General features: G+C 34.7%; 2 protein-coding genes across 2 annotated transcripts in view; both read right to left on the bottom strand.

Moving 5' to 3' along the window:
• LOC129756685 (LHFPL tetraspan subfamily member 3 protein) overlaps nucleotides 1-17,871 on the bottom strand; it is a 73,820-nt gene extending 55,949 nt beyond the window's left edge. The window contains exon 1 of the mRNA XM_055753626.1: nucleotides 17,811-17,871. The gene's annotated coding sequence lies outside the window, so the exon portion shown is untranslated. The remainder of the gene's footprint in view (nucleotides 1-17,810) is intronic.
• A 4,760-nt stretch (nucleotides 17,872-22,631) lies between these two features.
• On the bottom strand, nucleotides 22,632-23,742 carry LOC129756917 (adenine phosphoribosyltransferase). The gene is made up of 4 exons (XM_055753978.1): nucleotides 23,499-23,742; nucleotides 23,354-23,438; nucleotides 23,056-23,293; nucleotides 22,632-22,994 (listed from the first exon to the last, which is right to left on the bottom strand). Exons 2-4 carry the CDS (start codon nucleotides 23,428-23,430, stop codon nucleotides 22,758-22,760), a joined length of 552 nt encoding a protein of 183 aa, XP_055609953.1. The 5' UTR covers nucleotides 23,431-23,438; nucleotides 23,499-23,742; the 3' UTR covers nucleotides 22,632-22,757.
• Between the last annotated feature and the right edge of the window lie 1,430 nt (nucleotides 23,743-25,172).

Genomic DNA, 25,172 nt, shown 5'->3' with positions numbered 1-25,172 from the left:
TAAACTGTATCTTTCCCTCTTCTGTTGTGGTGTTTTTTGAAAATTTGTTGCTTATATAAGACCCTATACGAGCTTTTGGCTTTTGATTATTCAGATGAAATGTATGCATACTATGTCTTCTTATCTTTATAATCTGTGCTAAACAGTATCAAAAACGAACAGCATAGAAGTTGCAAAACTAATTCTGATAATGACACGATCAGAATTGAAAAAAGTTAATCATTGATAATTAGCTAACCAGAAGGCCACATACCAAATTTAAGCTAGATTTGACGTTGAAGAGGGGTTGTTTGAGTCTCAAGAGTGAACGGGATTTAAAGGAATATTGCTCGGGAGGAGCAAAAAAAATACATAGTAATAACATAACCTTTAACTTCACTGGCCGACTATAATACCTTTTTTTCACTGATCGATAGCTTTTAATGAATAACTTTCCGCAAATTGTCATCTAACACGCAATGAGTTTATTTTACATTGATAACTCATAAACTATCAAATCTACATAAAAGAAAAAAAAACTGATTCTGAATTTGTTGATTATACCTACTTTATTAAACAAAAGAATAATATTTTGATGATGATGATGATGAATTATCAAAAAAAAGTTAAATTCTACAGTTTTTTATTTGTAACGACAAATATTTTTGAAATTACCTAAGGACAAAATATGATTGAAAAAAGTATTAATTTCATATAAAAAATTTGTTGAAGTATGCAAAACGATTTGATTTTTACTTTATAAAATATCTTAAATTCAATTTGGTTGAAACTTCTTCAAAAACTCGTTGAAAATATATTGTTTTACAGAATCTGGAGAAGAAAAAAAAAGAAATCTTCTATGACTTTTTTCGCAGAAGTCATAATTTCATGCAGCCTTGAGGAAAGTTGATAAAAAACATTTATTTTATTTTATTTTTTTTATGCTATGCATTATCAGAAAAGTGAATAGTTTTCTTAAACAATGTTTAACGATTTTCAAAACTTCCGAGACACCAAAATAAATCAAAATAAGGTCTTTAATTTAAATTTTGTGGGCGTGAAATTTATCAAACACTTTTAAATGTGGAGATGAGCAAAAAATACAAAATAAAATTTAAGCTGCTATTCGCTTAAAGAGAAAATTTCATATCTGAATCAATCTTTGAAATTTTTGAAAATGTTGTAATTTTTATAATATTTGAAATATGTGCAACTTTTGTAATTTTTATCATTTTTGTCATTTTTTGAAATTTTTGAAATTTTTGTCATTTTTGTCATTTTTGTCATTTTTGTCATTTTTGTCATTTTTGTCATTTTTGTTATTTTTGTCATTTTTGTCATTTTTGTCATTTTTGTCATTTTTGTCATTTTTGTCATTTTTGTCATTTTTGTCATTTTTGTCATTTTTGTCATTTTTGTCATTTTTGTCATTTTTGTCATTTTTGTCATTTTTGTCATTTTTGTCATTTTTGTCATTTTTGTCATTTTTGTCATTTTTGTCATTTTTGTCATTTTTGTCATTTTTGTCATTTTTGTCATTTTTGTCATTTTTGTCATTTTTGTCATTTTTGTCATTTTTGTCATTTTTGTCATTTTTGTCATTTTTGTCATTTTTGTCATTTTTGTCATTTTTGTCATTTTTGTCATTTTTGTCATTTTTGTCATTGTTGTCATTTTTGTCATTTTTGTCATTTTTGTCATTTTTGTCATTTTTGTCATTTTTGTCATTTTTGTCATTTTTGTCATTTTTGTCATTTTTGTCATTTTTGTCATTTTTGTCATTTTTGTCATTTTTGTCATTTTTGTCATTTTTGTCATTTTTGTCATTTTTGTCATTTTTGTCATTTTTGTCATTTTTGTCATTTTGTGTTATTTTTATCATTTTTGTCATTTTTGTCATTCTTGTCATTTTTTCATTTTTTCATTTTGTCATTTATGTCATTTTTGTCATTTTTGTCATTTTTGTCATTTCTGTCATTTTTGCCATTATTGTCATTTTTGTCATTTTTGTCATTTTTGTCATTTTTGTCATTTTTGTCATTTTTGTCATTTTTGTCATTTTTGTCATTTTTGTCATTTTTGTCATTTTTGTCATTTTTGTCATTTTTGTCATTTTTGTCATTTTTGTCATTTTTGTCATTTTTGTCATTTTTGTCATTTTTGTCATTTTTGTCATTTTTGTCATTTTTGTCATTTTTGTCATTTTTGTCATTTTTGTCATTTTTGTCATTTTTGTCATTTTTGTCATTTTTGTCATTTTTGTCATTTTTGTCATTTTTGTCATTTTTGTCATTTTTGTCATTTTTGTCATTTTTGTCATTTTTGTCATTTTTGTCATTTTTGTCATTTTTGTCATTTTTGTCATTTTTGTCATTTTTGTCATTTTTGTCATTTTTGTCATTTTTGTCATTTTTGTCATTTTTGTCATTTTTGTCATTTTTGTCATTTTTGTCATTTTTGTCATTTTTGTCATTTTTGTCATTTTTGTCATTTTTGTCATTTTTGTCATTTTTGTCATTTTTGTCATTTTTGTCATTTTTGTCATTTTTGTCATTTTTGTCATTTTTGTCATTTTTGTCATTTTTGTCATTTTTGTCATTTTTGTCATTTTTGTCATTTTTGTCATTTTTGTCATTTTTGTCATTTTTGTCATTTTTGTCATTTTTGTCATTTTTGTCATTTTTGTCATTTTTGTCATTTTTGTCATTTTTGTCATTTTTGTCATTTTTGTCATTTTTGTCATTTTTGTCATTTTTGTCATTTTTGTCATTTTTGTCATTTTTGTCATTTTTGTCATTTTTGTCATTTTTGTCATTTTTGTCATTTTTGTCATTTTTGTCATTTTTGTCATTTTTGTCATTTTTGTCATTTTTGTCATTTTTGTCATTTTTGTCATTTTTGTCATTTTTGTCATTTTTGTCATTTTTGTCATTTTTGTCATTTTTGTCATTTTTGTCATTTTTGTCATTTTTGTCATTTTTGTCATTTTTGTCATTTTTGTCATTTTTGTCATTTTTGTCATTTTTGTCATTTTTGTCATTTTTGTCATTTTTGTCATTTTTGTCATTTTTGTCATTTTTGTCATTTTTGTCATTTTTGTCATTTTTGTCATTTTTGTCATTTTTGTCATTTTTGTCATTTTTGTCATTTTTGTCATTTTTGTCATTTTTGTCATTTTTGTCATTTTTGTCATTTTTGTCATTTTTGTCATTTTTGTCATTTTTGTCATTTTTGTCATTTTTGTCATTTTTGTCATTTTTGTCATTTTTGTCATTTTTGTCATTTTTGTCATTTTTGTCATTTTTGTCATTTTTGTCATTTTTGTCATTTTTGTCATTTTTGTCATTTTTGTCATTTTTGTCATTTTTGTCATTTTTGTCATTTTTGTCATTTTTGTCATTTTTGTCATTTTTGTCATTTTTGTCATTTTTGTCATTTTTGTCATTTTTGTCATTTTTGTCATTTTTGTCATTTTTGTCATTTTTGTCATTTTTGTCATTTTTGTCATTTTTGTCATTTTTGTCATTTTTGTCATTTTTGTCATTTTTGCCATTTTTGTCATTTTTGTCATTTTTGTCATTTTTGTCATTTTTGTCATTTTTGTCATTTTTGTCATTTTTGTCATTTTTGTCATTTTTGTTATTTTTGTCATTTTGAGTGTTTTTTGCCACTTTTTTCTCATTTGAATGATTTTGATCATTTTGGTTATTTGGTAATTTCGTCATTTGGAATAATTTTTGTCATTATGGACATTTTGGTCAGTTCGACCATTGCAGTTATTTTAGATTTTCCGGTCAATTCGGAAATTTTGGTTATTTGGGTTGCTTATGCTTTGATAAAACTACCTACATTTCAAAAATCCTTATTTTTATAAGTTTAGTATTATGATAGTAATAGTTTAATGAAGATTCTTTGGTGATTTTGGTAGTTTTGAGTTTTTGAATTACCTAAGATACTGTTTAAAAATGTTTTGGCTAATTAATTGAATGAGTGAATAATGTATGAAAACAGCATAATTAGCCGAAATTAACAGTATTTTCACATAATATAGACCAATAGGTAATCCAACCGGGAAGATTAGAAAGCAGGTTACTCAAGGTGTCGTGTTGATTTTTATAAAATAATATCTTATGAGTATTAAATATTTTTTAGTCTTCAAAATATAAAGAAAATTTAAACGGAATATCGTAAGTTTACTCCGCATTGTTTTAAGATCGAGATCTCATTCCAATGACTTATATAGAGACAACAACCTTATATACAAGTTACTTATCACACACAAGTGCTAACCAAATGCTGGTATTTGAACTTATGCAAGCTCAGAACGTTTGAGTGATTGAGTCGCTCGAAGCTGTACCTATTTTTAAAGTGATTGAGATCACTTGAGAATTGCTGTTTCAACCAATCCTCTTCTCAAGTGTTGAAAAGTGGCTTCGATCTGCCCATAGAAATATTTTGTTAACCTGGTTAACTTCCTCGTTCAAATGAAAATAACTTCAGCACCCTTGATAATCTAAAAAGCATAATTCTAAAAAGCATTGATTAACTCAAATGAAAGAAGTTTATTCGAGCATTAAAAAATTAAATGCAAAGTATATCTTAGTTTTTACTGAGTGACTTACTTTCAAACAATTGGTTTACGTAAAAGCAATCAAATTAAGTTCCACCGGGTAGTGAGTGATCATACAGAAGCGCAACCAGACAAATTGCTACTCGATGAAATGGCACACTCACTACTTCTTGGAGCCAATGGGCATGGTTTACATTTCTTCCTTCAACCCATCACTCAACTCAACTCAACTCAACCCAAATTGCCATTCGTTAACTAGAAAACCATAACCATATCGGCTAAAATTGCATTGTTTTAGCGAATTTGAAGACCGAGCCTCTCCCACTTGATCTGATGATGTTGAAACGATCTTTTCCCGGTGTTTTTTTCTTCTTTCTGTGGTCTTTCTTCTGTATTATAATGGTTTCACCATTTATCACAATCAAATGGCAACTGGCTAAAAAAAAAAGTTCAATTCAAATCACAGCGCTTAAGCCTCAGCAAAATACTTTGTTTGCTTAGAAGTGGATAGTTGGGAAACCACTTTTCTTAACCCGGATAAAAAGTGATCCCAGGCAACAACAACAACCAAAAAAAACTAAAGCATATCGCATAACTTCCTCATATTTTTCGAACCTGTTGATTTGAGCTGCCTTCTCCTCAAAACCATAGCACAGGCCAGCTTCGAGTATTGTTATAAGCGATTATATTTTGTTTCACGTTTTTTTTTCATCTTCATTTTGGCTCAAATGCAAGTCAGTGTGCCGCATGAGAAAATTAACAAAAGCGCGAAACCTTTCGTAATCGTTTTACAAAAAAGGCTCCGCTAGTGGTAAATTAGTACGTGTCTTAAAGCTGGTTCCTCCCCTGGTTGATGAAGATGAACTACGACGAGGGAGTCATCCTCAAATGATGTCACTTAAGTATGTACTTAACACATGTTTAAAAATTCCCACAAAGCACAGTGACGTCACATTTCGATTAAGATCATTTCTGACCAGAATCCCATAAAAAAATGTATTATTTTTTTGAATAACTTTTTGAATGTCATGACACCGATTCATTGAAAAGTTAAAGGAGGAAAATACAAAGATATTATCATCAATATCAAGTTGAGCGCTTATGGAAGTTATATAATCATTTCTGGGCTTTGAATGCGAGCGGTCTTTTAATATTTCTTAGCACCATTAATTAAAGATGATTGTTTATTGGTAAGCTCGACCAGCCTAATACTACCAGGAAATTACCTGACAAAAGATTTATCATTCAGTAGCTCAAAACAGTGCGTATTCCGAGAAGATCATAAAAGTTGTGTGATCGTTTATGGAACTATGCTATTTGTACAACATTATTAAACAACAGATGCCACTAAGAGCCACAGAGAGAGACAAAAAAACAATGGCCCTTATTCTGCGCCGCGCATGAGGTGACGATTGTCACCTCACCTCGAGTCACCGTGAGATTTGTCACCTTATTCCCGGAGTCTGTGTGGGTGAAGTGACAGGTGCTCATTTGTGGGTGAGTGACCAAATGAACTTATGTGTCTAACCGGCTTGGTTTGTTTTGTTTTGTAAGCGCTTTCAAACTTTTAAATTCGTTTTTAATTCAACTAGTAAGATTTTCGGTTCGGAAAAGGCTACCGTCGAATTGCACGATCTAAGCAAGGCATTCAAGCTAGATAAGAAGTTCAGAAGTGCAGCGGATGGTGTGAAAACATAACCATGTAGCTGGCTGATACGATGATACCCAGAGGAAAATATGCAAAACGAATGCAGGAGTCGTCGGCTGCTGTCCCGACAAACCGGTATTGTATTGTCCCTGGATAAGAAAGGATTTAACAACAAGTAAGTTTAAAAAAAAACAGAAATGATCCGAGCTAATCCGGATATATTTTTTTGCACTTTTCGTAGGGGTGAATTGAAGGTGGCAGGTTTTGTTAGCATAATGGAATGCCGCCGAAAATTGGAAGCAACCGTACAACCTATCGGCTATCAGATGCGGATGCGATCCAGGAAACATGTTCGTCAGAAAGCCTCAGTTCCAGGCTTCTATGGATCCAACTGGAGATGGGCAAAACTGGAGATGACCACTCGTTGAAAGGATTATATTATCATCAACACCTTCATACCAATATTGTGCTATTATTGTAAAATTTAAATTTGGATTTTGATTTCTAAAATAAATAACTTTATACATGCAGAAACAAACTTTAGATTTGGATTTGAAAATCAGCTCTTTAAATCATCTTCATTACAATCATCTTTTTACAAATCATCTTTTTCATTACAAATTTTTTTTTCACGGGGTGAAAAAAATTGATTTTCTTTAAAAAGGTAAATAAGTTTATCTGGGTTTTCAAAAAATTGCCATTGTTGTCTGTGGTGAACTATTTAGAGCCTAACTAAGTTTGCTTTATGGAAAATTTTCATTGAATTTCTATCTTGTCACCACCTGAAAAGGTACCGACAATTGTCACCTAAAATCGTCACCCGAATGCGACGATTCTCACCCACGGTGACTACGAGAATAGGGTAAGAACTCACAAAGTTCATCCGAAGTGACAATCCTCACCTAAACCGACTACGGGAATAGAGTGACTTGGGTGACTCGACTATCGTCACGTCACTCGAGGCGCAGAATAAGGGCCAATATATTTTGTTTAATATGGGCATTTCAATAGTCAGCTAGCTTATCAAATCTTGAAAAATAAGTCTTTCAAATAAAAAAGTAGAAATAAGATGAATAAATTGACAAAATTGATCACAATCACAAAACTGTAAATGAACTAACGCAACGCAACACATCGATAAACTCAATAGCAAAAATAGCTAAAATAAAATTTCGAAAACATCAATCATGACAAAAATAAAAAAAATTGGAAGAAGAAGTAACAAAAAGGTTACAAAAATTACAGCAAACTATCAAAATATATTTGAATTGACAAAGGAAAAACAAAAAAATTAAAAATCACAAACTGCCTGGAAAAAAATGGAAACGGCAACAAAATTTAGAATACACTAGGGAATGATCTAGAGTGGAACTAGCCGAAATTTGATCTTGAGTGAAACTTCTCCTACTTTTTCTAAGATCAAGCCAATGATTATTTATAAATCTTATCGAAATATTGGAAAAACACCTTTTCAAGATCCTCTCATACAAACTTTGTCATTTTACCATAAATTTATGAAATAAAATAATACTTTTTGCAGATTGAGAAACATACGCCTTTTTTTGCTGGAATTTTCACCAATCGATGCTGACTTTGAACGTTAATTTATGTAACCCTTGACCGTTATGAACTGATTCTTATGACTAAAACGGTAGTTAAAATCATTAAAAAAAATCGTTTATTTGGTTTTTGTAACGAGATTTCCATCAAAATATCAATTAATCGCGTGTTTTTTTTAAATTGGAATATGATCTTGAGTGAGACTTTCTTCTATCTTAAGGAATTACTTGCTTTAAAAAATTCACTAGGAGTGCTGTCTTATGCATGCAGTTTTTACCCCTGAATATATGCAGCACCTTTGCAATGTGTTTCTTATCTTATCTTATCTTTTTCTTCTTTTTTTATTAAGTTTAAATACATCCAAAGTTCATCCAAGTTCTTCTTTAAGTTCTTCAACAAGGAGGCATTTATTTAAAGTTTTCACAGTTTCACAAAGATAGGATTGAAAGCCGTTAAATATTTTGTTAGAACAAAATGGTTCCACTCCACTATTTTAGTTCCACTCAAGATCAAAAAATTCTTATTTCATAAAATAGCTCTAGAGTTATTAGGAGTTGCTCTATTATATTCTACAAATCATCATTAGAAAGCAGAAACCAATATCTATTCGCTTAACAAGAAAAAATGGGAAAAACATACCCCTTGATTAACTCTTTCGAGTTACGTCGAATTGAGCCATTTAGTTCCACTCAAGATTATTTAACCTAATAAGGATTAGTTGCCCTACTTTGGACCCTTTAAGCGGTGGTTTTTATAAGTTTATGTTTTTCACATAAATGGGCGGGATATTCATTTGTCGTTGATGATCTTACCTGCAAGATTCAATGAGAATTTTCAACTTAGGATTCGCCGTTATTGAAAGATTTCAAACTTTTAAACTATTGGTCCTATTTTGGTACTTATAGGGTACCTATTATTGGAACTAGAACTAAAATACTTTCAAAAGGTTTTTTTTTCGAAAAAAAGAAAACAACAAACTAATTAAAAACGAATTTTAAATCGAATATGATCATGGCAGTGCATAACAGCTTTTTAACGATTATAAAACACTAATATTTCTGTTATGAATAACTCAAATATTTTTACTCCCAGACAGGTCTATCAGCAGAACAAAAGTTAAAACTTTTCTGTATTTGTATTTACTTATTTGTAGTTTATTTGCGTCAAGTTGACCTCAATTAAAAATTCCCATCTAAATTAATTGGTTGATGTTAAAACAAAGCTTTGAAGATGCTAGGTTTAAAATTGGAACATCATAAACGAAATTTCCCTAGTTTTGGACCCTTACAAATTTTCCAGGTTTTCATTGATTTTTTTTAACGGAAAAATAGGTAGTATGAATCATATTTACCACAGTGGAAACGTTTTCCCTTCAAGATTTGGCATGGATTGTTAAAAACGTGATTTTTCCTTATTCACAATGATTTCACAAAATGCTCCCCACTAATTGAACTGTCCGTTTTATCACTAACGTGAAGGAACATTACAAGGATAAAAAACAAAAAGTGCTGGAAATAAAAACTAAAATAAAATATCAAAAACCACATACAATAACAAAAATTATGGAATCAAATGACAGAAAAAACAAAATTTAAAAAAAGAGAAACATTTTAAACGACGAAACGAACAAAACATCGATAGAAATGACAAAATTGCTAGAATAAGCTCCAAAATAAAACGAATAACAAATATAAGCAAAAAATTATTAAGCATAAATAAGCCTAAATATTAGACAATTTGCCAATTGCCAAGAACGATTTTAAAAAAAATTTAAAAATGACCAAAAAACAGAGAAACGAAAATGTAGACGAAAATACACAAATGACGAAACTAAAATAATACAAAATGCGATAAATATTTTGTTATGAAAAAAATAACAAAATTTTGATGAGAATCACTAAAACGGTCAAATTGACAAAACTTATAAACCTGACAAAAAATCAACAACAAAAAATAAAAACTCAAAAAATAAAAAATGTACAAAATTTGTGAAACTAGGTTACGAATTACAAATTGCTAAAATGGCACACGATTCAACTGTTAAAAATTATGGAAAAAATTAAAAATACCTAAGTAATGCAGATAGAAACAAAAAAAACTTCAAAATAGTGACATAAATGACTTAATTGTTCAACAAGAACAAAATATTAATTAAGAACTTTAGCAAAGACAAGGAAAACCAAAACAATTGAAAGATTTTTTTTAATAACCAGATTGATAATTTTTTTTTTTTAATATTTCAAAAATTGCTTGAAATATCGGAAGAGTAACGCGTCTGTTCTCCATGTCAGGGGCGGCGTGCGGAGTGCAACAACGTCCTGGTGGTGTTCGGGACCTAAAACAGCAACATCACGACGGTCCTCCTGCGAGATAGTGGGGTTAGCTGCGGGCCTTGCGAGCCTGTGACTACAAAAAACATAAGCAACGAACAACGAACAACAAATTTCGGATGGAAATCGGCAAAGACCCACGCGACGAAAAAGGACTAGCGATTGGAAACTTGGAACATGGAACTGCCGATCTCTAAATTTTGTGGGCAGTACCCACGTGCTCTCCAACGAATTGAAGAGCCGCAAATTCGACATCGTAGCGCTGCAGGAGGTCTGCTGGAAGGGCTCCACGGTACGAACGTATCCAGATGGTCGTGCCATCTACCAGAGCTGCGGCAACACACACGAGCTTGGAACAGCTTTTATAGTGATGGGAAAGATGCAAAAGCGCGTGATCGGGTGGTGGCCGATTAACTCACGAATGTGCCGGTTGAGAATCAAGGGCCGGTTCTTCAACATCAGCATCATCAACGTGCAAAGCCCTCACCTCGGAAGTACCGGTGACGACAAAGACGAATTTTACGCGCAGCTGGAGCGTGAATACGACCGTTGCCCAAAACATGATATCAAGATCGTCATCGGGGATTTCAATGCTCAGGTCGGCCAGGAGGAGGAATTCAAACCGACAATTGGAAGGTTCAGTGCACACCAGCTGACCAACGAAAACGGCCTCACACTTATCGATTTCGCCGCCTCCAAACGAATGGCTGTACGTAGTACCTTTTTCCAGCACCGCCTCCCACACAAGTACACCTGGAGATCACCGTACTAAACTCAATCACAGATCGACCACGTTTTGATCGACAGCCGGCACTTCTCGGACATCATCGACGTCAGATCCTGTCGGGGCGCCAACATCGAGTCGGACCATTATCTGGTGATGGTGAAGATGCGCCCAAAACTCTCCGTAGTAAACAACACGCGAAACCGGCGCACGCCTCGGTTAAATATCGCGCGACTGAAGCAACCTGAGGTCGCGGCAGACTACGCGCAATCGGTCGAAGCAGCGCTGCGGCAGAGGGCGAGCTTGACGAAGCCCCTCTCGAGGACTGTTGGGATACCATCAAAACAGCCATCAACAGTGCTGCGGAGAACGTCATCGGTTATGTGGAGCGAACTCGACGGAACGACTGGTTCGACGAGGAGTGTAGGAGGGTGATGGACGAAGAGAATGCCGCGCGGGCGGCAGTAGTGCAAAGAGGCACTCGTCGAAATGTGGAAAATCACCGACAGCGGAAGAGGCAGCGAGTCCAACTTTCCCAGGAGAAAAAGCGCCGCCTGGAGGAGGAGGAGCTCAAGGAGCTGGAGCAGCTGCATCGTTCCCAAGAAACACGAAAGTTCTATCAGAAACTCAACGCATCCCGCAAAGGCTTCGTGCCGCAAGCTGAAATGTGCCGGGATAAGGACGGGGGTATCCTGACGGACAATCGTGAGGTGATCAAAAGGTGGAAGCAGTACTTCGATGAACACCTGAACGGCGCACATGCAGGAGATCAAGACGGTGGGGGAAGGTACATCGCCGGCGTAGCCAACGACGAAGAGGAGCCACTCCCAACGATGAGTGAAGTTAAGGAAGCCATTCGCCAGTTGAATAGAAACAAGTCGGCTGGGAAGGATGGCATCGCAGCTGAACTCATCAAAATGGGCCCGGACAGGTTGGCCGATTGCCTACACCGGCTGATAGTGCGGATCTGGGACATATAACAGCTACCGGAGGAGTGGAAGGAGGGGGTAATATGCCCCATTAGACTGGCCCAAATATGTATGGGATGATTTTTACAACATTTTTTTCAACGCGGCACCCCCTAGATTGGTGCCTTTGGGTGAAAAAATGACTTTCTGAAAGTTTCAGGTCATTTGGCAGAAGCACGAGCTGGCGCAAAGGACTTGAAATTTGTATGAAGATTTTCGGTAAAATGTATGAAAAATCGACAGACATTCACTCTTTGTGTTCTCAAATATGTTTCCAGTATGCTAGAAAGCTCAGAATTTCAGAAATTATAGTTCAAACAATGACAAACAAGTTTGTAGAAGATTGTGACGCGATACGAGTTGACTGTGCTGAGTTATTTGCAATTGAATGTGTGATTTTTTTCGCATTTCATGGATATATTGTGATCGGTGTATAGGTGGTTATTAGTACAAACTTGATCGCATTGTCACACAATGAGAATATCAGATAGAAAGTTGGTGAATGCAAGAAGGTCTATGCCCCACAATAATGTTTGTCAGAGCATTTTTCTCAACTTTGCCGAAGACACAAACTTTAAACTTGTTATTCTCATTGTGTGACGATACGATCAAGTTAGTGCGATTATTAGCCCATACACCGTTCACGATATATCAAAGAAATGCAAAAAAATCATACATTCAATTACGGATAACTCATTACAGTCATCTCGTATTGCGTCACAACCTTCTACAAACTTGTTTGTCATTATTTGAACTATAATTTCTGAAATTCTGAGCTTTCTAGCATACTGGAAACACATTTTTGAACACAAAGAGTGAAAGTATATCGATTTTTCATACAATTTGCCGAAAATCTCCATACAAATTTCAAATCCTTTGCGCCAGCTCGTGCTTCTGCCAAATGACCTGAAACTTTCAGAAAGTCATTTTTTCACCTAAAGGCACCAACCTATGGGGTGCCGCGTGGAATATAAGGATTTTTTTTGTTATGGGCCAGTCTAATGCCCCATCTACAAGAAGGGCGACAAATTGGACTGTGAGAACTACCGAGCGATCACTGTCCTCAATGCCGCCTACAAAGTGTTGTCCCGAATCCTACTCCGCCGCCTAACGCCGCAAGCAAACAGATTCGTGGGAAGTCATCAGGCCGGCTTCATGGAGGGACGGTCTACGACGGACCAGATATTCACATTACGGCAAATCCTCCAAAAATGCCGTGAACACCAAGTCCCTACGCACCATCTATTCATCGACTTCAAAGCCGCATACGACACGATCGACCGTAACGAGCTATGGAAAATCATGGACGAGAACGGCTTTTCCGGGAAGCTGATTAGACTGATCAAGGCGACGATGGATGGAACGCAGTGCTGTGTGCGAATTTCGGGTGAATTGTCGAGTTCATTCGAATCGCGCAGGGGGCTTCGACAAGGTGATGGTCTATCCTGCATGATGTTCAACGTGGCGCTAGAAGGTGTTATTCGACGAGCGGTGGGCGTAATGCGGGGCACGATTTTCAACAGATCCAGTCAACTTATTTGCTTTGCCGATGACATTGATATAGTCGGCAGATCATCTGCGGCGGTGGAGGAGACCTACCGCAAACTAAAACGCGAAGCAGGAAGGATTGTGTTGATGATGAATACGTCCAAGACAAAGTACATGCTGGCCTGCGGATCCGAGACCGACCGAACCCGCTTGTCCAGTAATAACAAGGTCACGATCGACGGCGACGAGCTGGAGATAGTCGAAGACTTTGTCTATCTCGGCTAACTGGTGACCGCAGACAATGACACCAGCCATGAGATCCGGAGGCGAATTATCAGCGGAAGTCGTGCCTACTATGGACTCCACAAGCAACTGCGGTCGAGAAGACTTAGCCCTCGCACGAAGTGTAACCTGTATACGACGCTCATTAGACCGGTTGTTCTCTACGGGCACGAGACATGGATATTGCTCGAGGAGGACCTGCGCACACTCGGAGTATTTGAGCGACGAGTGTTAAGAACCATCTTTGGCGGCGTACAGGAGAACGGAGTGTGGAGGCGAAGGATGAACCACGAGCTCGCGCGACTCTACGGCGAACCCAGTATCCAGAAGGTGGTGAAAGCTGGCCGGATACGCTGGGCGGGACATGTCGGACGACTGTCCTGCAAAACAGGTGTTCGCTACGAATCCGGTAGGAACAAGACGAGCGGGGGCGCAACGAGCGAGGTGGTTAGACCAAGTGGAGCGTGATCTGGCGAACGTGGGGTGCCCGAGAAATTGGAGAACGGTTGCTATGAACCGAGTGAATTTTAGGAATTATGTTCGTCAAGTTATGTCGTGAGACGGAATACTATGTAAATAAAATAAATAATCGAAAGAGTAAATCGATAAAAACCACTTGAATAAAAAGAAACCGTAAAATTGACAAAAATGACCAAAATAACAGAAAAAAAATTACCTAACTGAAATTAGATAAAAACGATTGGTAACCAAACATTTAAGAAAGTACAACAAGTTCTATAACAAAAAAGTAAAAAAAAAACTTTAAGAAATGGCAAATGACACAAGTCTCAAATAAAGCATAGAAAAAAAAATTACAATCATTGAAAAAATTAAAAAAGGCGACATTCAAAAATTAGAATATTACAACAAAACCATAAAAATACCAAAATAAGATTAAAAACACTATAAACTGCTAAATTGCACAAAACTGATAGCAAAAGTGAAAAAACCGATAATCAACCGATGATCAAAATCTTATTTAACATTGAGATATACAGACCGAATCTAACAACTTCAGAATGCATAGAATTAATTGAAATTTTAATAAATTCAATATTCATTAAAACTTTATTTAACCCTCTGGTGCCGAACCCCGCCTTTAGACGGGGCCCTCTAAAATCTGCATAAAACCAATTCCAATCGTTATTTTCACTTACTTTTTGCGCAGAATATTTCAAAAACTGTTGATAAAATAATCCAATGAAAACTGTTTGACTAGCAGTTATCTAAAGCTACAGCTAAGATAAGCTTTAAAACATGGAACAACTGGAAATGGCACTATTTTTAGTAAAATCAGCAATTTGGTGGTCTCAGTAATCCTTGATCCATGTGTTTTTCGATCTAAAAAATGATTTACAGTTAGGTCCAAGAGGATTGATTTTTCGAGAAAATAGATCTTAAGTTAGGTAGGAGAGATAAACACCGTCTAAAAACGGCTTTGTGAAACAACAACAAAAATCCGAAATAATTTGCAAAATATTCACTTTTTATACAACTTGAATTATCTTTGTTATTTATAGAACAATTTTGACAAAAATTATTTAAAAAATATAGCTATGATGAAGTCTCAATATTTTTTAAAATTAAGGAAAAAAAAGGGTTGGAGTGTGTGAAAACTACAGCCGAAAAAGTAATAAAAGTCAAGTTCCTTTGCCCCATTGCAATTTTTTGAAAATTTAATCCTCAAATATAAAATTTTTCGTAGCACAAAAGTGGTTTGTTATCATAAAACTAAGCTTCTGTGAATTTTTCAGCAAAAATAAAATTGGGTTCTAGAGGGTTAAGTACGATAAAGTAGCAAAAAACGAAAATCATAATTTTGAGAAAAAAAAAGTTAATATGCGATTCATAGAAAAGTATCACTTTTCAAATTCAATTCTATCAATGATTACCAGGAATTGTATTTGTAATGTTATAGGAGAGTGGAGGAAAAGAAATCCTCATCAACACAGAACGTTGAGCTGCTGAGAAACAGAGAACCTACAAACATTTTGAAATTATGCTATTTTATTGCCAAATTTGTTATTCAGCGTGAAAGTAGATGACAATCTTTATTGCTTGGAAAGCTCATCCATCAAAATAGCGCAAATGGAGATTTTTGGCAACCCTTGAGCATTAACCTACATCCTTTGGTAGGTGCTCATCAAAACTGTACCCAGAAACTACACCAACATAATAAAAAAAAAATTGTAACTCAATAGTATCCGAGCACCATGGTTTTTAAATTCACAACGATCAAAACTCGAATTATGTACATTGACTTTTTTTTATTTCCATTGCGCCCAACCATAGCCAGACCAGGCCAGATGTTTTATGAGTTGAAATTTGAAATGTAAAGCGTTTTCCAGCCAGCTGGAAGCCCCTCAACTTTAACCTAGACCTTTGGTGGAACCACAGAATAAAAAGCATAAACATTACCCCCAAAAAGCCTTGTTTCATGTATACAAGTGAGGCGCCAATGTGCGGTCGAAACCCATTCTCCCATTTTATTCATAGGAAGGTACCTACAACAAACAATAGGATGCGAATCTGAATAAGTATAAAAATGGTAAACGGCAGGTTTGTCACTTGCGGTTTTTTCTGTAGATTCGCATTGAAATCACCCAATTAACCCATTTGCAATCGTTGTCTTTTCCGGATCAAAACGGGCAGATTAAAACATTCCAAACGAGAGAATGTGCTTTGGTGGCATTATTTTGCAATTTTTCTTCTCTTTCTACAATAGGGCTTTTGCTACACACACATACAAGAGGTCTGTTGGGCACACATTTGAGATTTTTATATGCAGCGAAAGCAAAATTCAACTAAAATGTTGGTTTTCCCTTGAATGAATGCTCCTTTTTTCTAAAAAACACTCATAAAGTATATTTCGGATCATTTGCTAACAAGTGGCAACGATAAGGTGATTATTTTATTGGATATTAGTGGGGAACCAAGCAACACAAAAATGAAAAACAAGCCAACCACCATTGTAAAGCACATTAAACGGTTCCCCCAGATCCTTAGTTCACGTTTTTGGGTCTATCATACTAAATTTAGAACCAGGAAGATGAAATTAGAAGTTTTCGTAACGAAATTGATTAATGAACTTGAGCAATATTTGTCCTGCTTCTACTAAAAACGCTCATATCCTGTGAAAAGTCTTCATTTGTGTTAAAGAACTCCACTCAAAATTAGGAAAAAATCACAAACAAGTCAAAAAATGATCTAACTTTCGAAAAATGTGTCGTTCTTAAGAAACTTTTCAATAGTTTTCATTAATTCTTCAAAAAATATCCTTCTTCAATCGATTTGTATTCATTTAACATGGGGCTGTCACATTTGTTTGCCCAACGGCTTTCTTATACTAATGCACTGTGCAAACGCCCTATTGTAACATTCCCTTGTACTTTGTCTACTTCGAAGTAGGACTTGAAGTCCCGCTGAATTCATCACTCATCGCCACAGCCATTCAATGCCAAAACAACCACCGATCGTCTGTATGCAAAAGTAAAAGAAATAATACGATCGCAGCAAGCAGATAGATACAACCACAATTTTATCAGTCTGTCTGTTTTTCCCATGCGAACATTTTATAAGCCATCCGTCCGAAAGTCGCGACCAACTGCGCCACTCCACTTGTAAGTAGTAGCTGGATTTCACACGAAAATATGTTTATTTCCCATTCTTTTCAGCTGTGTTTTAGTTGCTATTTCCTTTCAGCACTTCTGCTTCCACCATTTCTCACAAACACTAGCCATACCCGGAGATGAATGTCCGACTCACTGTTTCACAGTCGGTTTGATTTCTTCACGTTTGACATTTCAAGCGTGTAGAACTGAGCTGAGGTCCGTTTAATGGTCAAGATCCACCGTTAGCAGATTTTTTAGCACTTTGCACCGCCTACTTCAACCTTCATTCGGCGGTGACTTTATTTTCAGATCACGCGCTCCACTGCCACTGCAATGGAACGATCGCTAGCTGGATATCAATCGAAGCAAAGATTTCCCAATTACCACCCCGTTTGTAGATCAAAACAACCCAAAGCTTCATCAATCCCTCAACCAACAGAAACGTCACGATTCCCCGTTTTTTCCTCGATCAACAAATACCACTTTGACAGAAGTTTCACAATCCCTTGTCTCCTCGCTAGCAGCAATAGGGTAATTCGAAACCTCGAAAGATCTTCTACAACTACAAACACTCACACCCCAGAGAAGGAACCTCCTTAGGAGTTAAGATCAAAGCTTCTCAATGGGAAAGATCGCGCGCGCAAACTCACTTCAATGGAACCAGCAACAAACGATAAAGCAGCAACAAGACACGTCCGTACGCCTAAAGCCTCAACTTCGAACTGCTCGATCGGCTTCTTGCGCTCTACACGAAAGTCGGCGAAGTGCAACGCTGAAGACCTTACTTTGTTTAGCTGGGGCAGGACTGGAGTTGGGTTCGGTCCAGTCAGGTTCTCTTTCTCCGACTTCTTGCGGGGATTTCACACAGCCATTTAAGCTTCGATAGAGCTTGAATGACTCAGACTTGCTCGAGGGGTCTTAAAATTTGTCGGTTTTCTCGTTTCCAAAAAAATTTAACAATTATCGTATTTTTGAAGTTCCCCGTTGTATTTCAGTATTTTGCCCGATTTTGTTTGTGTTCAATTTTTGAAAAACTTTTCCTCGTGATGTACCCCTCGTTTATGTCTTTCAAGTTTTTTTTTACAAGATGCTTGATTAAAAGGTATATCCTTTTTTTCAAAAATTAGACGTTCGATATATTTGTAATTTTTTTTAATAAAATCGAGTCTTATAAAAAAAATTCCTAAAGATAATCTACAAATATAAAACAATATGTTTATTTTTAATCAAAAAAATGGTAACACACCTCCAACTTCTAACGCATTGAAGTGCTGAGCTGAAAGTAAAATGCTGGAGGCCGTCTTGTTGGGTTGGGGTACTTTACCTGCATCGCATAGGTTAGGTACATATAATGAAACGTGCAGCCCATGCAGTTTATTTTTTGTTTTCGTGATCTGCTGCTCTTAGTCAGATAGCAAAAAATGCATAACATGTTCTGCATCAGCGTTACAACGACAGGGACAGTGCGAGATGGAAAAACGTTTCGAATGGTTGAATGTTCTTGGTCAAACAACGGGTAAAAATGGAGGAAAATTTTTATTTATTTCTAAGAAATTTTAATTTTTTTTTTCGATAGAAATAAAGTTAAATCGGTTTCAGAAAATTCAGGATTATATTCACTTAAATATAGAATTATGTACATGAAATTTAAATAAAATCCTTGATAAAAAAAACGCAAGTTTTGAGGTCTCTGGGTTTGGGACGGTATAGTCCTATTTGCCGCTGGTAGTGTTCGTGATATTATGCTGGTTGTTCCACCAACACTTTTCAGTTTTGGGACAATTAACCTTAAAAACGACCATGTTCGTTGACCGGCTGTTCATTTTTTGTACCGAGAGTTTTTGAGGTTAATTGTCCCGTCTCATCTGTACACGCTCAGCAAGTGTGCGTATGAAATGTCAAAAACAACTCTATTGCCTGAACTACTGGTCAAAATTAATTCACCTGCAATTTGGCTGAATAGCATCGCAATAAATAATTGATTCTACCGGTGAAGAAAACATCACTTGTGTTAAATAATTATTTAAATCATTCCCAATTTCATCTGTTTTCATAGATAATTTTCTACATTGTAAAGTGTAAAGTATAAATTAAGGCGTTTTTAAATTTAAATAAAAATATGTACTCTTGAATATTTTTCACTCCACAATCAAAATATGAATGGTTTATTTTTCAATTACCAATTTCCCTACCACGTGATTATCAGGAAATTTACATTTGAGACTTACACCGACTTGGATTTTAAAATGATTATTTCCACCTCTCAGCCTTATTTTCTGTGAGTAGTACAAAAATGTTACATATCTTAATATTCTACGGGAATTTAGCGAGCATTAACATTTTTGTGGATGAATGCGAATGCATACCACATTAGACTGAGTCGATTTGGGGTCATTTTTGAATTTCTCAAACCCTGGGGTCTAAAAAGCTTCGTTTTGGTCTAAAACTCATCCATGATTTTTTGTAGAATTTTTAAGTTACGTTTACATGAGTAAATTTGAACTTTTAGGTTTGTATGGGAAAATTGAATATTTTGTACTGAAAAATCAACATCATTTTTTTTCTTTTATGTAACCAAGCCTGCTCATGGTTTATGTGCCAATTTATAAAATTCCTAAAGGACATTTTCCGCTGAACAACTTTGTCGAAGGCCGTAATTTCGTATCTTATTAGACAAAAAAGTTATAAGCTGTTTTACAGGGGTATATCTTTTCGCATTGATTAACGACAAATTCAATTGACATCACTGCTTGAGCCTTGCGAAGTATTGCATGAAAAGAAGTCACGCAATACCTCGCTAGGCACCCTGCAGTGATGTCGATTGAATTTATAGTGCGGAAAGACATACCCCTGTAAATCAGCTTATAACTTTTTTGTCTAATAAGATACGAAGTTACGGTTTTCGACAAAGTTGTTCAGCGGAAAATTTCCTTTAGGAATTTTATTAATTGGCACATAAACCATGAGCAGGCTTGGTTACATAAAAGAAAAAAAATGATGTTGATTTTTCAGTACAAAATATTCAATTTTCCCATACAAACCTAAAAGTTCAAATTTACTCATGTAAACGTAACTTAAAAATTCTACAAAAAATCATGGATGAGTTTTAGACCAAAACGAAGCTTTTTAGACCCCAGGGTTTGAGAAATTCAAAAATGACCCCAAATCGACTCAGTCTAATACCACATCTATGTAGAATGATTTTTTATTCAAAACTAGCTGACCCGGCAAACTGTGTTGAGCTTTTGAATATCAAAAAAATAATGTACATACTAAGTCTTGAACTGGTCTTGAACGTGGACCAGTGCGTTGTTTTTCGCTTTGCAAATGTTTAAAAGCAATTTAGCCTATTAAGGCCAGGCTTCCTCCTATTTTCCAATTCCCCATAGGATGCCTTATGAACTTAAAATGGATTGTACCGAGATCTGCAATAACTCTGCGTAAATAAGGATCATTTTTCAAATGTTTTAAGTTATAAAAACTTTACCTTATTTCTAATTGAATTTGAAAATGTGCTAAGTTCGAAACTGTGCAGCATTATGGCCGGTCATGATATGTTTGTTTGTATTTCACAAGAAGAAAGTCAATCTTCGACAACAATATAAAGAGATCCAGATCTTGATCTGAATCGTTAATAAAATAAAGTCGCGAATGACACAATTATCGAATAAAAAAATACATCAAGCATTATTTTTCGATTTCCCGGTTTAATGTTTCATCGGCTTGTATCATTTAGAAGATTCAATCCGGCTAGAGAAACTAACAAAAAGACTTTTTCTTGAGAAAAAGTCACTTTACAAAAAATTGTGACTCAAGATCGAAACAAAAGTTCATATGTGCCATCTCAGATCCTACGATTTCTCATAACAATCTTAAAAAATATCGTTGAACAGTTTTGATTTATCGTGGAAGTTCTGATCAAAATTGTTTGTTATTCAATACAGAACTGTTATAACAGTAGATATAGTTTAGTTTCATCACTGATCATATGCAATTCACAAAAAAATAAACGTTTGATATTCTAAATTTTACAAGCTTACCAAAGCGTTTTCTTAAACTAAGTTCCCCCCCCCCCCCCCCCCCTCTATAAATTGGGAATTGTATAACGCGTTCAAGGACTCGTGTGATTCATATGCGTAGATTTATACGCAATCGAGAATTTCTACCTACAGACACAAATGCCAGCTAAAATTTTACTGGAAAATTTAAACATTTTAAAATGCATTCACGAAACCAATAACTAAGTATTACGTGGTATTAAATAGTTGGTTTAATTTTTATTTGGGAAAACATTATTGAAAGCGATGAGCTCGATCACCGAAAATGCTTAAACAGAAAACGGGGGACGTTGAAACCGGTAGTTTATACCGAATTTTCTACTTCCAAGCAAAAAAATTATGTGTTTGTGCGAAAAAAAAATCCGACTTTCTGTGATTTTACCCAAAAATTCTCTGAAGGATTCCTTTGAAAAGTTATCAAAAATGGAGTCTTTTTTACATTTTAAATGAGAATATCAATAAACATTACCAATGTTATCATGTTTTTTTCCAAAACAAAGCTAAAAATACAAAATTCATGTTGGCATAAAAATTATAATTTTGGAAATACGTACAAAATTTAAAAAATCTGTGAATCTGAGAGTAATTTTGAAATTCTGTGTTCTGTGACACAGAATTTGTGATGAAAATTTGCTCAAAATTCTGTGAAATTATAGATTTTTCTGTTATTTCGGCAACCTTGCTTCCGAGTACATTAGTACATTTTTTATTGATCGAATGATTGTATAATGATGCAGCGCGGCTATTTTCTATGAATAAAAAAAGTTTTACAGCACAAATTACAAGTGTTCTTAGTAGTTATTATCGAAATACCGCAATATACTCCGGAAAAGTTGTAAATCAGTTTATAAATTAGGCGTTTGTTTAACCAATCACTCAGTAATTTTAAACAGAAAATTTGTTAGTTTTTTGCCGAATAACGGAATAATTTTAAGTTAATTTTATCGAACGAATTGTTAAAGTTCGGTAAATAACTAATTGATAAAACAAATACCAAAATCGTGGTATCCCAGTTACTTTAAATATTAAGTATTTTATGCATTTTATGCGTTTGCATTAGGATATGGAAGAACGGTTAATTTTCCTGAGAAATGTACCTATCCGTTTTCATCGTTTGCGTATTTTGTTAATGCTAATAAGTCTTGTAAATTTTGCCATTTTTATCAATTTGCCAACTCAGAAAATTATGTGATTGGTGGCCAAGTTGTAGTTTATTTTCAAATTATTAATTTAAACCTTTTATGATAGTTTTTCGATTCTGGAGAAAGTCTTGTAAGGAATCATCTTTTTTTTTAAACATTTATTGATTCATCGTAAAAAAATTAAACTTATGGTAATGAAAAGAAAATCAACGAAATTGTAATTCAAATTATCTTTATTCTGAGATAACGAATAATGTCTAGAAATGCATGATTGATTCGAGGTAACTAGAAAAATTTACTTAGAAGTAATTTAATAAAACAATCAAATTTAAAGCGCGTCTTTTCAGGGTGTCTCTTTTGAGCATTCACTAACCACCTGTATGGGTTTGGATGAATCTCACTCAATATCATCGTACTGAATGAAGGAATGTACTTTAGCGCCGTTTTTCTCCAGCCGTTTTCTACCCCCGAGGGTGGTCAGCTCCATGATCACCACATCCTCAACGACAACTCCGCCGCACTGCTTGACGAGATTATTGGCCGCATCCAGCGTGCCTCCGGTTGCCAGCAGATCATCTATGATGAGAACTTTTTGTCCGGTCACTATGCTATCTTTTTGAATTTCAAAAACGTCCTGAAAGAAAAAGTTTTATTAGTTATGGGATTCATTGGTAGATAAAAATGCTAATGCTTACAGATCCGTACTCAAGTTTGTATTCGAATTGAACACATTCTCCCGGTAGTTTTCCTTTCTTTCGAATCGGAACAGATGCTATCCCCAACTCGGCGCCCAATAATAAGCTGAAGAGAAATCCTCGTGCTTCCAGACCCACTATCACCTCGACATCCGGGTGGTTCTTTAAAACATACGTCACCAGTAAACGTTTCAGGGCCTGACAAACCTCCCCTTTCCTTAAAGCAGTGAAGATATCCCTGAACGAAATGGAGAAGGCTTGAGATGGTTAAAAAATGTATCAAAAAGTTACTAATTACTTGAAGATAATTCCCTGCTTAGGGAAGTCCGGAAATTCTCCAATATGCCTTCGGACAAGTTCCAAATCAGCTGACATGGTGAAATCTTTCTCAAAAGGATTAAAATGTTAAAATATTATTCAAAGTCTAGGAATGTGTCACTTACCTTAAATGCTATCTCGCTTTCCAAATTACTTTTATTCAAATTGTTCGCCTGATAACTGTTGCCAACAACGAGTTGGACGTGCTCTTGATAACTAATGGCTATTTGCTTATTAGAATTATTGCTATCAATCAGTGCGCAGTTGAGGTAGAGAGAAAATACAGAAGTCTTTTTAAATATTGATTTGGTGTCTTTTTTGAACGCACCCGAAGTTGTCGGCTATTTTGTTTTTGATATTTTTCATAACATCGCCATGTGCCACTGTTTTCAAAAGGTCCCAATAACTTTCGTAAAAATAAATCATGTTTTAAAATTTAATTACTCTTTAAATCGCTTTAATGACATAATATTTAAGATTTACGAACAAAAATAAGCTTTTTTTAATTCGATTTTCATATTTCTGGTTTGAGTCCTTTCGAACAATGACAACAAAAACCAAGGGGTACGCATATTTATGTTTTCCTCGAGCTTCCCAATGGGATCTAGTACTTCCAAATTCGAACATTCGAAATGGCAGTTGCCCAACGGGTATCTAACATTAGAAAAAAAAGAGAATGATTTGAAATTTTCAGTAAACGTTTTACACAACTTAGAAATGAGACATCTTCACAATTGATAAACGAAATCCGGAATTCAAAATCCAAACTCAGGCTTCATACTCGCAATTCAGATTCAAATGTGGATTCAGAATTTTGATTCTTTAATAATAATCTGGATTTCATTTGTTTCCGGGATTTTAAGCGTCTACGGCTTATTCATCCCCTGTAATCATGATTTTAGATTCAAAGTTTTAATTATGAATTCAGATTCAAAATTCGTAATTCAGATTCAGAACTCAAAACTCAGACTCAGAATTTAGATTCAGAATTCAGAATTCGAATTCAGATTCAGAATTCAGTCTTTAAATTCTAATTCAGATTTCAGAATCAGAATTCATACTCAGAATTATGAAATAACATTCAGAATGCAGGTTTAGAACTTAGTTTCAAAGTAATGATTCAGATTCGTAAATTTTAAATCCGGCATATCGGGGATAGGTAAATTCTTCGAGAATTTACATCAGAATTGAAATTTGATAAAGATGGTTAGAAAAGTTTGAAGAAAAATTTACAGGTGTTGTGAAGAGCGAAAGAGCATTTTGAGAGGCAAACTTCTTACACCGTAACAACTCAATAATTAGGAGAAGTAAGACCGGAATAGAGGTGGCACCACGTGGAACTATCTTAATCCATACAATGCGATATCTTTGGTCTGAAACTAACATGAGTTAAACATGTAGCTATAGTCCGTACAAAATCAGTTAACGGTGGTTAACTTTGTAAAAAAAATTATTTCTGTTCGCTATTTATATTCTCTTAAGCCTAGTCCACACTAGGCAACATGAACGGCGATTTTTGTTATGAGACGAACTTTGTTGTCTGTTGTTGTTGTTGGAAAAATGAGACGGTCGCAGTGTCTCCCGAAGAAAATGGGAGACGCTGAGACCGTCTCGAGACGAACCGTCTCCTAGTGTGGACTAGGCTTTATACTCTTAGCGCACTCATGTGATTATGCCAGTTTCCCATTCTATTTGGGATGCGACAAACTTATCTTTAGAATTCAGATTCAGTGTTCAGATAGCGAATTCAGATCAAATTTTTTATTCAAATAAATTTCAAAAACTGTATGTAAAAAAAT

Source organism: Uranotaenia lowii, chromosome 3, assembly GCF_029784155.1.
Source record: "Uranotaenia lowii strain MFRU-FL chromosome 3, ASM2978415v1, whole genome shotgun sequence".
In the NCBI taxonomy this organism is placed as follows: domain Eukaryota; kingdom Metazoa; phylum Arthropoda; class Insecta; order Diptera; family Culicidae; genus Uranotaenia; species Uranotaenia lowii.
This window is presented reverse-complemented; position numbering and strand designations above follow the sequence as displayed.

What these genes read in the sequence shown, in the direction of transcription:
- LOC129756917 (XM_055753978.1), bottom strand. Translation starts at nt 23,430, where the DNA reads ATGTCAGCTGATTTGGAACTTGTCCGAAGGCATATTGGAGAATTTCCG. An exon ending in AAGCAGGGAATTATCTTCAA is followed by an intron (nt 23,294 to 23,353) that starts GTAATTAGTAAC and finishes CATTTCGTTCAG; the next exon opens with GGATATCTTCACTGCTTTAA. An exon ending in ACAAACTTGAGTACGGATCT is followed by an intron (nt 22,995 to 23,055) that starts GTAAGCATTAGC and finishes TTTTTCTTTCAG; the next exon opens with GACGTTTTTGAAATTCAAAA.